At 47.1% G+C, this 13,153-nt stretch overlaps 1 protein-coding gene across 1 annotated transcript; it reads right to left on the bottom strand.

Annotated features, from left to right (window-relative positions):
* Nucleotides 1-3,929: 3,929 nt before the first annotated feature.
* Nucleotides 3,930-8,996, bottom strand: LOC135819305 (uncharacterized). Its single transcript, XM_065332489.1, has 2 exons — nucleotides 8,127-8,996; nucleotides 3,930-5,890 (listed from the first exon to the last, which is right to left on the bottom strand). The coding sequence occupies exons 1-2, from the start codon at nucleotides 8,548-8,550 to the stop codon at nucleotides 4,893-4,895; spliced, it is 1,422 nt and encodes a 473-aa protein (XP_065188561.1). The 5' UTR covers nucleotides 8,551-8,996; the 3' UTR covers nucleotides 3,930-4,892.
* Between the last annotated feature and the right edge of the window lie 4,157 nt (nucleotides 8,997-13,153).

The following is a 13,153-nucleotide window of genomic DNA, read 5'->3' on the forward strand; positions in this document are numbered from 1 at the left end:
GTGACCCCCCCCCCCCCACACACACACACTCCTACCCATACACATATGCGTCTACCCCCCCCCCACACACACACGTGTGCACAGACGGATACACAAACATACACACGCACAAACACACACAAGATACTTTACTTGTGGCTTAGCCTTCACCACCTACTATGGGCTAATGCAGCACAAGAAGGCTGCTGGCCACAAGTGTTCTCGAGGGCGACCAAAAAAGTCATAATGCTCTCCTTCTCAATTAGACCATATAAATACTGCAAACTTGCCATCTTGGGTTCATATTATTGACAAAAAGGAAAAAAATGAGCATCCAAAAATATTGATTCCATGATCTAGATGGGCATGTGCGTCTTCTGGGGGGAGGGGGGGGGGGGTCAAGGGAGAGAAGCACCAATATCGTCTCTAAAAAAACATCGATATTTACGGACGGCCCCTAAGTGTACATGGTCTTCCTGGTGCAGATGCTAGGCCAGCACAATGGAAAATACCTTCATTAAGATGCTTGATCAAGTGTTGTGATAATGGCACTGTTTGTTTGTTTTTACAAAGACGTGTGGGAAGGATTACAATGCGTTATAATTCATAATTGTTCTTTGCCTTGTACTGTGCAGACCAGAACGCTTCGCCATCAACTCCTGGCTTTCCATCGGCATGGTGTTCAGCTGCAGCGACATCTGGTCCGGGGAGTACAAGTTGCTGGATGGCTGCACTGACGCAGGATGGGTTTGCGTTGGCAATGCAATACGGCAGTCATCCCACATTATGAGCTACAAGTTTATGTAATATAATTGTCGCTCGTCCAGCAACGTCAAGGCTCTGCATGTAAACACAGGAGAACACCATAATAATTATACCACTCAGGGGATAATACAAGTAATTATAATTTTGGATTATCAATTTCTTGACATTTATGAGTTCCTGTCTAAACCATGTCGTGATATTGATTGCTATCTGCTCACAAAGTACCTCGTATTGTAACAATATTCTGCGTTAATCACTACCCTCTGCCAATTATTAGATTTGCACAATATTCACAACATATGCAACACGATGCTGTCTATTGACACTACTTCGAACTGAAATGCTCACTACTCGTCTCCCGTTTTCAACTCCCTCTACCTTATGAATACTCTACTTTACTGGTTTCGTTTCTACCCTTTCCATTGCTGCCAGCTCCCAGTCTTTTTCAGTGCACAGCATCATATTGAAATTTTTGTGATTTGATGTACACATACTTTGAAATTGAAATTCGAATTACATGATCAGATTTTTGTTCCACATGTTCTATTTATTTCGACTTCAAGCACAACCCTATCGATGAAGGGAAAGAAGCCGCAGAGAGACACCTACTGAGTCTAATGACTGCCACCGTCTGTTCTCAAACAAGAACAATTTTTGTCAAATTGAAAAATCTCACCTGTTAGTGTTGCTCACTAGCCACTAGTGACTCGAATTGTTCGTCCACGAAATTTGCAATATACCACTACGGTACCAGGAAGAGTAGGTAAGTTGGCGTAGAACAACAGCTATGCAAAGCCATGTTCATCTCCGCTTCACTTTGGAAGGCAGTACAAGCACCCTTCATACCTCGACATTTAGAAAAGCGATCCTGTCAGCTTTTCTATTATTGTGTTCACATGGCGCTACCGAACGACACCGCTATTCAGACACGTTGTCTACGTAGCTACGTAAGTTTCTACGTAAGATGCTCGGTACCTGGCCCTGGACCAGGGAGCTACTCTATGGCTCCTACCATCGCGCGGCTGGCCGGCGCCGCATGCGTGTGCATTGTAGACTTGTACTTTTTGTTGTTGCCTTTTCGGATGTGCATGCACGAGGAACTTCCTTCTTTGGAACTGCTTCTTGCATGAGCTGTTTCGTTTCGGCGCTGCTGAGACCTCCTTTCGCGGAATATTACTCAATGACAGGTGAGTTGACCAGTTCCCTTTGATTCATTTGCTTGTGTTGACTCTTTCATTTACGAAAAGTGTGCTGATTTTGGGTGGAATGCAATACATATGGAAAAGCTGACAGGATCTCTTTTCTAAATTTTGCTTTTCCGCTGCCGAGACGTCCTTTTACGGAATACTCAATGACAGGTGATCTCTGAGTTGACCAGTTTCCTTCGATTCATTTGCTTATGCTCACCCTTTCATTTATCTCGTCCGCCCCAGGATACCTGATAACGTGTGCTGATTTTATTCGGATTTAGATCAATTTTTATCTCTTTGCCCTTGCCTACAGTGTGCGAAGAACGCGAGTTCACCTTCTTGACGGTAAGGCTTATGTTGCTGCTGAGGCTTAGATGTGTTGTCGAAATACTCATGTTCATTGTACATTGGTACGTTACAAGTAAGGAACTGGTCAGTGGCATACTATCGTTGGCAGTTCCCAATCTGGAAGGAAAGGTTCAAGGACCCATTGACCGAGTATGCAAAATAAATTCGCATATCAGGGAACATCTCCATTATGGAGAGGTTCAGTGACTTGTTTGCTTCATACGAAACAAGCCAATGGGTGCAGTCTTGTCTCGTGAAAATCTCGTACTTGTATAATTGGATCTGTTTACTCGAGTCTGGGCTGTTTGATTTGTGAGTACCGCCGAGATTGCACTGCACCAAATAAAGTTGCGTGCCGCCAAAGCAAGAATTACGATTTGCAATCTGTTTGTAGTACCTGCGAGAATGTGCTGTACATGTATCGTACTTTCTCTGTTGCTGTTTCAGTTGCCGTCATGTTACTAAAGAAAAAGGTTCAGTGCCTCATTTGTTTCATACAAGACGCCTAGACGAGTCAATGAGTCGGTGTGGCTTAGAATCTTTCGCTGCAGAAGAAATCTATTCATATGTCTATTGGAGAAATAATTGTATTCACTGGTTACAAAATAGGTTAAGACAAACTCACAGAATAAATACCATCGGTCCCTTGGTTTTCGTCCTAAAGAGGTTCGACTGGATATCATTCATACTCTCCAAAAGATGTGTAGCATTTTATTATTATGGAGTGCCTTGTTTATCTCTCAGTACCTCCAGGGTACCCTGTAAGAAGGCCTTAGGCCTGTGGGGATTGCTCTATCGAAAATTTGACAATTTGATAATAATAACCTCCAACCATAGCCTTGCCCCTTTTATCCTCAGGATCAGTGTAGTTGTTGGAACGAGGTGTCGGACTCAACAATGTATTTGTTTACATTTTAATACATGTTTATTGTTCCTCCTTTGCTGTGTTGTTTTAGAAAATCGAGGACTAACAGTTTGAAGTCATTGAACTACTTCCAAAAGTTGTATCGACATCAACAGGATTACGATTTCAGTGCAATATGATGCCGGATGACCTTATCACGATAACCCATGGTTATAAACAATTATAAACACAGAATCAACAAAAACATCTGCGATACGCACCTGGCTACATTTCTCAAGTAAATCTGATCGAGGGTGGGGAAATCTGAAATATCTGAAAGGGCAAGGCAAGACAATTTTATGACAGTCATGAAATTCTGCAACAGCAACATGTACAGAATGACCTGCGTATAAAAAAGTATCCCCACCACTAACCACATGTTTCCCCCGCAGAAGAACATGCATTATGCTAGTGCCATTTTCTGCAAGAAAAGGCTTGCACATCAATGCGTATAATACGGTATTGATATTTATATTTTATATTTATTACAACATCTCAAGACTCGGTGGAAACACCGGCCAATGTTAAGAGAGTGGGTGATTGCTAACCACGGCGATAAATAAAAGTAAGGGGAGGGAAAAAGAAAGATATGATGTGAAGGCCATCATTTACATAAGGGCATTCCATTGATTGGTGACAGTTAGCACCATATCCCTCACACACTCATACTCAGCCCAAGGCAACAAGGAATTGTTTTGGAGATAGTGTGCTGCTTCGAGTAACTGGTCTTGTACTGCAAAAGCTCGAAGAGCTGGAAAGCAATGCCAGGCCACTGGCAGCAACTGGCTCGCGAGGAGCCGCAATAAACCCACATTGTGCCACAATGGGGTTGCAAGGCAAAGCCAATGCAATTGGCAACAACTGGCTCGTGAAAAGCCGCAACTAGCGAAGCAAGTGACCAGTTAGGAGCGATAGAGCTAAATGTCCCATAGTACCATTAGCAAGATGATCAAATGGGAGGGATGGAGGGTGAAAATTTGGTGCTGGCACAAGCTAAAAGTCACCACTAATTAGACTAGTCTTTGAAGTGAAGCCAACAGCAAGAAAGAAAGAGAAAGTTCAAAGGAAGCAGTTGTACGACGTCAGGCTAAGCGCGCCCGAATCCATGCGCTGGCAGTGTACTAGTGTGAGTGCAGTGAGCAAAAGTTCAAAGGAAGCAGTTGTGTGACGTCAGGCCAAGCGTGCCCGAATCTATGCGCTGGCAGTGGGAGTGCAGTGCACAATGCACCGATGCAGCGGTGCGCGGCAGATGCAAACATGGCAGTGTGATCGGTGGATGCTAACACACACTAACTACATTACTGCGACATTAGCACCATATCCCTCACACACTCATACTCAGCCCAAGGCAACAAGGAATTGTTTTGGAGATAGTGTGCTGCTTCGAGTAACTGGTCTTGTAATGCAAAAGCTCGAAGAGCTGGAAAGCAATGCCAGGCCACTGGCAGCAACTGGCTCGCGAGGAGCCGCAATAAACCCACATTGTGCCACAATGGGGTTGCAAGGCAAAGCCAATGCAATTGGCAACAACTGGCTCGTGAAGAGCCGCAACTAGCGAAGCAAGTGACCAGTTAGGAGCGATAGAGCTCCACAAAGCAGCAACACTATCCCCGAACAACCCCCCGCCCAGCATTAAGAAATTATCGAGCAGTGACATTCCTATGCTAGGACTTCAGGGATGGAACATAAACTGTCCGTGCAAAGAATCAGATAAGGTCACTCACTGAGGCAAGCTGAGCCGAGATCTTGGACTTGGTCTCCATTGGAATTCGCATATAGCGTAGACACACATCGCTCTGCCACCTGCCGGCAGAACGAATCAGCGAATCAGGTATCCCTGCCATGGCAGCGGTAGTAGCTGCGCCAATTCGGAATGAGTGCCCCGAGTAGAGTTCGATGTTTGGCACCGCAGCCTTTTCAAGCAGCAAGCGCACAGTACTGGTGAAAACAGCTCTGGATAACGGCACACCCTTGGCAAGTACATACAGAGGAGTGGATGCGTTTCGACTGCCAATCATCGCCAGGTAGCGTAGCATAGCATACACAGGGCAGTAAGGGCGACCGGCCGGTCCAATGACAATATGGACTCCCTTTCCAAATTGGTCTGTCTTTGATCTCTTTAGCAGGATGGTCATGCTGCCCGACTCAAATCTGATACACTCTCTTGTAAGGCCCTCTGTAAATTCGGAGCACCTTAGGAAACCAAAGAATGCCAACAGCACAGCAGACTTGAAGAGAACTCGGTCATGCTCGGGCAACACGGGGACGTGATCACAGGCATCGACTAATTTCCTTAGAGTTGGCATAGTTATGGGCAATCTAGGCTTTACTGTCTCGGTCCCATGGCACCGCTGAACACCCTTCAACACTCTCTTGAGAAGCCAGGTCTCGATCAGGGGATCCTCTAGACCCTGTTCAATGTGTGCATTCCGTACAGCTTGCAAATAAACAGATATCGTGCAAGGGCGGACAGAGCGAGCAAGAAGAGCGCCAAAGCAGCTGAGGGTAAGATCAGAAGCTGGGTAAGGTTGCAGATTGCAAAGGGAGCAGAAACTGACAAAACGACGCTCACCGGCAGAGTAGGTGCGTCTGGTATTAGCAGCAATTGCACAGGCAGCGTACTTAGTAACTTCACTCACAAGACTGCTGGAAGACGAGCACGGTCTGGACTCGGCCGCGCTAACGGAGCATGACGTCGAAATTCCTGCATAAGAAAACGAGAAAGGCAATCTGCAATGACATTCTTGGAGCCGGCAATGTGCACAGCGCTAACATGAAAGTTGAACTCATAGCAAACGAAGAACAGTTCGCGTAGCAACTTCATCACAGCTGGGGCTTTGCACGTGCCCGAACGGATGCAGTCCACTACCGCCGAGTTGTCGCAGTGTACCCGAATCCGGAGCTTAGCCCATTCGTCGCCCCATGTGGCGCAGGCTGCCACGAGGGCAAACAGCTCCTTCCACTCAATAGACTGCCGCATCTGGGCACTGTTCCATGAACCTTGAATCCATTTCCCGTTGTTGTAAGCACCCCAGCCATGAGTGCCACTTGCATCTGTGTATAGCTGGAGATCTGGTGATGGGGTCCAGTTAGGGTGCAAGAAGAAGGACTTCCCGTTCCACTCACTTAGTAGCCTCATCCACCATAGCAGGTCATCCACGCATTCTTGGGTCAAAGTTATTGAGTAGTGTGGTTGCTGAAACCGTGAGCAGAGGGACCACAGACGACGCATGAAGGTACGGCCTGGAGTGATGACACGGGCAGCAAACGAGAGCTTACCCAATAGGGACTCGAGTTGGCGTTGGGATATCTTCCGGCTGTTGGTCGTGCTGGCCAATAGCGATCGGAGGTCGTTGAGCTTGTCCATGGGGAGCCTGGCCTCGAGCCGCTCGCAGTCCAGAATAATGCCGATGAACGTCAGTGATCTCGCGGGACCTTCCACCTTTGCTGGCGCTAGCGGCACGCCCAAATAGATGAAGGCTCGCAGCAGGATTGCTAGTTGACGCTGGGCGACAGTATAGCCAGTTGTGACGTTTAGGAAGTCGTCCAAGTAGTGGAATAGGTCGGCAATGGAGAAATGGTTCCGGATAATCCACTCTATGGCCGAGGCAACGGAATCGAAAATGGCTGGGCTGGAGCGAAGCCCAAACGGTAGCACCCGCTCGTAATAGTAGTTGCCTTGCCAGAATATGCCGAGTAGTGAGTGGTCTTCAGCACGAACTGGGATTTGCCGGAATGCACTTTTGATGTCCAGCTTTGCGAGGTACACCGGCTGAGGTGAGGACATAATAGACTCGATTGCATCGTCAATACTGATGTAGTGCAGGGAAAACTGGTCAGCTGGAACTCCGTCGTTCACACTATTACCGGCGGGGCTAGAAAGATGGTGAATCATACGAAGCTTGCCGTTCTTCTTCGGTACCGCACCGACACCAGAGCAGCGCATGGAGGTGAACGGGGCTGCACTAAAAGGACCAGCAGTTTCGCCACGCTGGCAAGAAGCATAAAGCTGGTCAGAAATAAAGGAGGCACAAGCAGCAGAAGATGGCAGATTAGCAGACTGGACAGAAACGTCGCGTGAAGCAGTGAAACCTATGCTAAAGCCGTAGCGCAGCCCGTTTAGCACATAGGAAGCAAATTCTTTATCGGGGTGATGACGCAATAGAAGCTCAAAACGAGAGACATGCAAAGGGGTATGTACAGAGGAATTATTAATGTGAGCGGGAACAAAATTATGTACACATGCAACAGTTATTGGTTGCTCAGGCTGGGATTGCAATCCCGAACTACTGGGCTGGTCGCTGACCTTTGCCGGAACACTTGCTGCGGGGGTGGTCCTTGCCACAGCGGTTGCAGATGTGGGAGAACCGGCAATTTGACCAGCTACACTTGCCAAGGTTGAAGTTTCGGCAGATGACGGCACCTGCGTTGTTGCGGGTGAGCAGTGAGGATGATGATGTTTGAGCTTGGTGTGCATGTTTGGGACGAAAAGGACACATGTTGCTTGCAGCCGCGGTGGACAAGGCTGCACGACTGACATCTATGCCTGGCCTTGCCTGTGATGCACAGCTGCCATGTATTTATGTCAATCGTATCAAAGCGCTTGCCAGGTTGTGAAGCGACAAGCCTTCGAAATTGCTGGTCATACATAAGCCAAGCCTCTGCAAAATACTGCCTGTTGGCCGCCAAGATCATGCACTGGTATGAAAGGAGTTCTGCTGTGCGGTGGGGTGCATTGCTGATCACAACATGCATATACAGAGACCATGCTTCTAACCAAGTGGCGATATCGTGCACACGTCTACGAACCGGGCGAGTGGTGTTCACCTCTACGACTTCCAGTGCACCCCCGGGTGAACTGGATCTGAGCTCGAACGACTTATTGCTATCCACTGCCCCCAAGATCTCAGGCAACAATTGGTCGAAGTCCACAAACTCACCTCGCAATATCCTATCCTGCACCGACTTTGGGACGTGCAGATTTCCAGCGTGAGGCGGTGTGGAGCACGCAGCACCCATGCCAATGTCGGATGACGCAGCTGGTGGCGCTGGTGCCGCACTTGGCTGCGACAGAAGAGAGGCTCCAATCTCGTCTGTGATGGCAGAACGAACTTCAGCCCGAATAAGTTCGCGAATACCAGTCGGATCCAAGGTGACCGGGGGATCGGCGAGCACCTCGCATGTATCCACAGTGGGTTCGGCAGAGTCGTTTGCTGAAGGTTGAGTTGGACCCAGGTTTTCTCTCTCCATGTCGTCCAGCAATCTCTGAACCAGAATGGATTTCTTTCCGGTGGTCAGCAGACCTCGATCGTCCAGCTCGGCTCGCAGTTCTGCCACCCGCATCCGATGCACAATAGACGACATTGTTTCAGGCACCAACAGTACGAGCTGAACACAATCGAAGCGTGTGGCTAATTAGTTACTCAAAGCTACCACAAGCTAGAAGCCAAACTGAAAATTTGGTGCTGGCACAAGCGAAAATTTGGTGCTGGCACAAGCTAAAAGTCACCACTAATTAGACTAGTCTTTGAAGTGAAGCCAACAGCAAGAAAGAAAGAGAAAGTTCAAAGGAAGCAGTTGTACGACGTCAGGCTAAGCGCGCCCGAATCCATGCGCTGGCAGTGTACTAGTGTGAGTGCAGTGAGCAAAAGTTCAAAGGAAGCAGTTGTGTGACGTCAGGCCAAGCGTGCCCGAATCTATGCGCTGGCAGTGTGAGTGCAGTGCACAATGCACCGATGCAGCGGTGCGCGGCAGATGCAAACATGGCAGTGTGATCGGTGGATGCTAACACACACTAACTACATTACTGCGACAAAAAAACAAAAGAAATTATAGCAATAAAAACTGCTTTATGGCAGCTTTCTAAAAAAGGTTATTGTGTTCTAGTCCTGGGTGTGGCCTAGGCTATAGAAAATTTATAAAATTGCTTCCAAACTGCCTTGGACTCCGTCTAAAAAGTAAGAAATTAACGAAATGTGATTGCCGAAAATTAAAATTTCACACAAAACCTCACAATAATCACACACAGGATGAAAAGCTAGAAGACCTTTTCTCCTCGTGATCCTCTTTCCCATGCATGCATGTTGGTGCAGTACAAGTACAAGTACAGTGTCAGACTAAACAAGTGTTGAAAGCAGTATTTGATTGTCAAGTATTGTGATTATTGTGAGGTTTTGTGTGAAATTTTAATTTTCGGCAATCACATTTCGTTAATTTCTTACTTTTTAGACGGAGTCCAAGGCAGTTTGGAAGCAATTTTATAAATTTTCTATAGCCTAGGCCACACCCAGGACTAGAACACAATAAACTTTATTAGAAAGCTGCCATAAAGCAGTTTTTATTGCTATAATTGCCTTGGAGTGGAAGCAAATATATCCACCATGAGTTTTTCAATTCGCTAGTAGCCTACAATCGATCTTGGGGTGTTATTCGTGTCTTCTTCATCACCACTGCAGGCTGGACAGCCTTCGGGAAGACATGTGTCACTCTCCTGCTCAACAGATTCCTACATCTAGATTTGGTTACCATCAGGGAACGAAATAGAGCTGCAAAACACCAAAGTAATTGTTTTCTTCCATTCAATTACACTGCTGAGCATGCACAGCATGGTGAGTCTTTTTTGGTGACAGCTAAGCAATACGCACGTCATCAAGCCCAATTTCCAAATATGGAAGGTGTTGTTTATGAAATTTGACACGGTTCCTCTTCTCTGATCGGCTCGAGACATAGCTCATCGGAATCAGTGCAGCTGCCCAATTCTCCTTCGGATAAGCCATACTTATTTTTGGCGTTCAGTTTCCCTTTAAATTAAAGGGGAAGTTACCCACCGTTAGGCGCTGCATCTGCCGCTAGGGTTTATCGGGTGTTACCGGCCGTCGTGAGTTCCCTTCGGGAACGGATACGATTATTTACTTTTTTTTTTAAGGCAAAAATTAAAATTTCACCAGTTGTAGTCTTCGGGGCGCTGAGTCGAATGGTCTTGGTCCGAGAAAGCTGAGACGCTCCCTTCCTACTTGAATCCCAATCGAACTCGCGCACTTCCACTGAAACTGGGTGACTGCGCCCTACTAGATGGGGATTTGTATGCAAAATGTCACTAAAAGCGCCATTTCGTTCTTATTAAAGCACGGATGACCGCGATTGGCTCCAATGTTGTAGTCTTTTGGACGCTGAGTCGACTGGTTTTGGTCCGAAAAGGCTGCGATGCAGCGTTCCTCCTTTATTCCCAATCGAACATGGTTGAACAAGTGGTCCCGTGCTCCTGGGTGCCCAAATCACCTGGTCACCACGCCAGCAGGCGACAACTTTCACACCAAGGTTCAACTCGAGTTCAACTCGAGTGACAGGACTGCACCCAATAAAGGTCAAAAAAGGCTAGTAAGTTGTACCCTGCAGGCACGGTGACCAGGTGACTGGTGTACGCAGGAGCATGTGACCGCTTGTTCAACCATGTTCGATTGGGAATAAAGGAGGAACGCTGCATCGCAGCCTTTTCGGACCAAAACCAGTCGACTCAGCGTCCAAAAGACTACAACATATGGGCCAATCGTGGTCATCCGTGCTTTTATAAGAACGAAATGGCGCTTTTAGTGACATTTTGCATACAAATCCCCATCTAGTAGGGCGCAGTCACCCAGTTTCGGTGGAAGTGCGCGAGTTCGATTGGGATTCAAGTGGGAAGGGAGCGTCTGAGCTTTCTCGGACCAAGACCATTCGACTCAGCACCCCGAAGACTACAATTGGTGAAATTTTAATTTTTGCCCTAACTTCCCCTTTAAGGGGGCAGCCTACCCATAAATTTCATATGGCATTCAATTGACCGTAACTTTGGTGATTCTCAATGGATTTGAGTGAAATTTTGACCCCACACTCCTGCCACTATGCTGGCCCTCAGGACATGATTTACAAGTTCTTGCGCCTCACTGACAGGCTTTCCAGGCCGGAAAAACTCAAATTTCCGGCATAGTGCCACGGTGCGCGAGCCACCCAGGAGCCAAACAAATGCATTTACAATTTTTTCACATTTTCGTGCTCATTCTGTTCGTGCGCGGGACTCAAACCTAGAACAAGTCCAGAAGCAGCCATGGGTGATGGGGTAGGGCCCCTCAACGAGGCCCTGGAATCTGTCACATCGGAACGAGTGGGCGTTCTCTCACACACTCCCACAGACACAGGTCAATTTTGAATTTTTTTAGGTTTAGCACGTGCTACGAGGTCGTACCTTTGATACAACATCCAGTGCTGGGACCTCCACAGCAACCCATTTCCACAGCGCTGCACACCAAATCCAGGATGCCCTCAGAAACCGGCAAAGACTACCACTCACGTTTCACTACTGCCTAGTACTGAATCCTACCTGACTTCTTGACACGACTCAAACTTGCCAAAGTCACTAAATCAACGTCAACTACAATAATCAAGCCACATATCTGCAACGTCACGAGGGTGCCGGCAAAAGTTCTGCTGCACGGCGGCGGGCTTCGCCCGCCGCCCTGCAGCCCAATACGTGGCTCAAAAACCTGATTTTTTGGACTTGGAGCAAAATTCTGCACACTTTCACGTGTTTCCATGATACGACAAGTTGCGCACGGTCTGCTCACTTTCAAATACAGTGCTGCCAACAAATGACAGCGTGCAACAAAAAAATCTTTCCTTGCAAGGGGCCAAGGGCACATTTTCGGCCATAACTCTTGAACGGCCGGTCAGATCGGGACCCAATTTTCAGAGAATTTGCAGCTATTCATGCTCTTTCAACTGACGTAGCACTCAATATGAATTTACAAATTCGATTTTTCAGCGAATTTTTGGGTAGTCTGCCACCTTAACTTCCCCTATAAATGGCTTTTACAGTATGTAGAAAGACAAGTCCAACCACACGTACATGTACATGTACATGTACGTACACGTAGATCTACGCGTGCACGTGACGTGCGCTGGGCGCCATATGCCATGCGCGCGCGCCGGGTTTTTCAAAACACTTTCCATTTCCATTTTAGACCAGGAAAAAACGCATAATCCGGAAAGGCCTAATGCGCGGTAGGGGTTTCCAGATTATCTTTTTGAATAATGCCTGGGGTGTTTTTTGGATCTTTGGATTTTTTCGAATTTTGCTGTTTTTCCGTGATTTTTCGCAAATTCGACAGTTTTCCGGAAATTTTGACCAAATTCTACCTTTTTTAGACCTCTTTTTGAGGTGTTTTGGAAATCTGGGGGACCAAAGGCACCGATCACGTGCCACGATGGGCCTGAAAAAATTTCGACTTCAGTGCACGTGGCCTCTGATCTGAGCTCAGCGCTGTCATGCATAATGTTACGTCATCGTTGCCATGGCAACGGGTAGATAATTTTCGGGTTTTGAGTGATTTTTTGAATATTTTTTAGACATTTTTCGCATAGCACCATTTTTTGGATTTGAATCTTGAATTGATGCTCGACTACAATATCTTGCATCTCAATAATACGCAATTTCTTGCGAATAATCTGGAAACCCTTAATGCGCGGCCTTCAAAACCGAAAGATTACGTAATTTTTTTGTGGATGTAGAAAAATGCTTTTGTTTTCGCTGTTTGTGTTTCTGTTTGTTGATTGTTTTTGCTTTGAAAAGCAATCTGTCCAGCTACGCTGCATGCAGATAATTTTCATTGGACTCATTGAAACATTCCAAGTCGTACCCTCCGAATAAAATAGTGGCTCTCGTTTCTGCCTCACCCCCGAAACGCCTTTGGGATAAAAATGATGCCTGTGTTACCGCTACTGGCAGCGCTAGCGATGACGATCCATCGGTATCGCTACCTTCCGCCGCCTTCTCAGCTCGCTCCGGTAGATCCGCCATGGGTCAGAGACGACGGATGATTTTTCAGAATTCACTCGAGGATACGTTGTTTGACTATACGATAGGCCGACTGCTGGGCGAAGAGGCACTGAACAAGACCGAAGTGACCAAAGCGTTCTACCAGTCGGCAGCCAA

Source organism: Sycon ciliatum, chromosome 6 (genome assembly GCF_964019385.1).
Source record: "Sycon ciliatum chromosome 6, ocSycCili1.1, whole genome shotgun sequence".
NCBI classification, from domain to species: domain Eukaryota; kingdom Metazoa; phylum Porifera; class Calcarea; order Leucosolenida; family Sycettidae; genus Sycon; species Sycon ciliatum.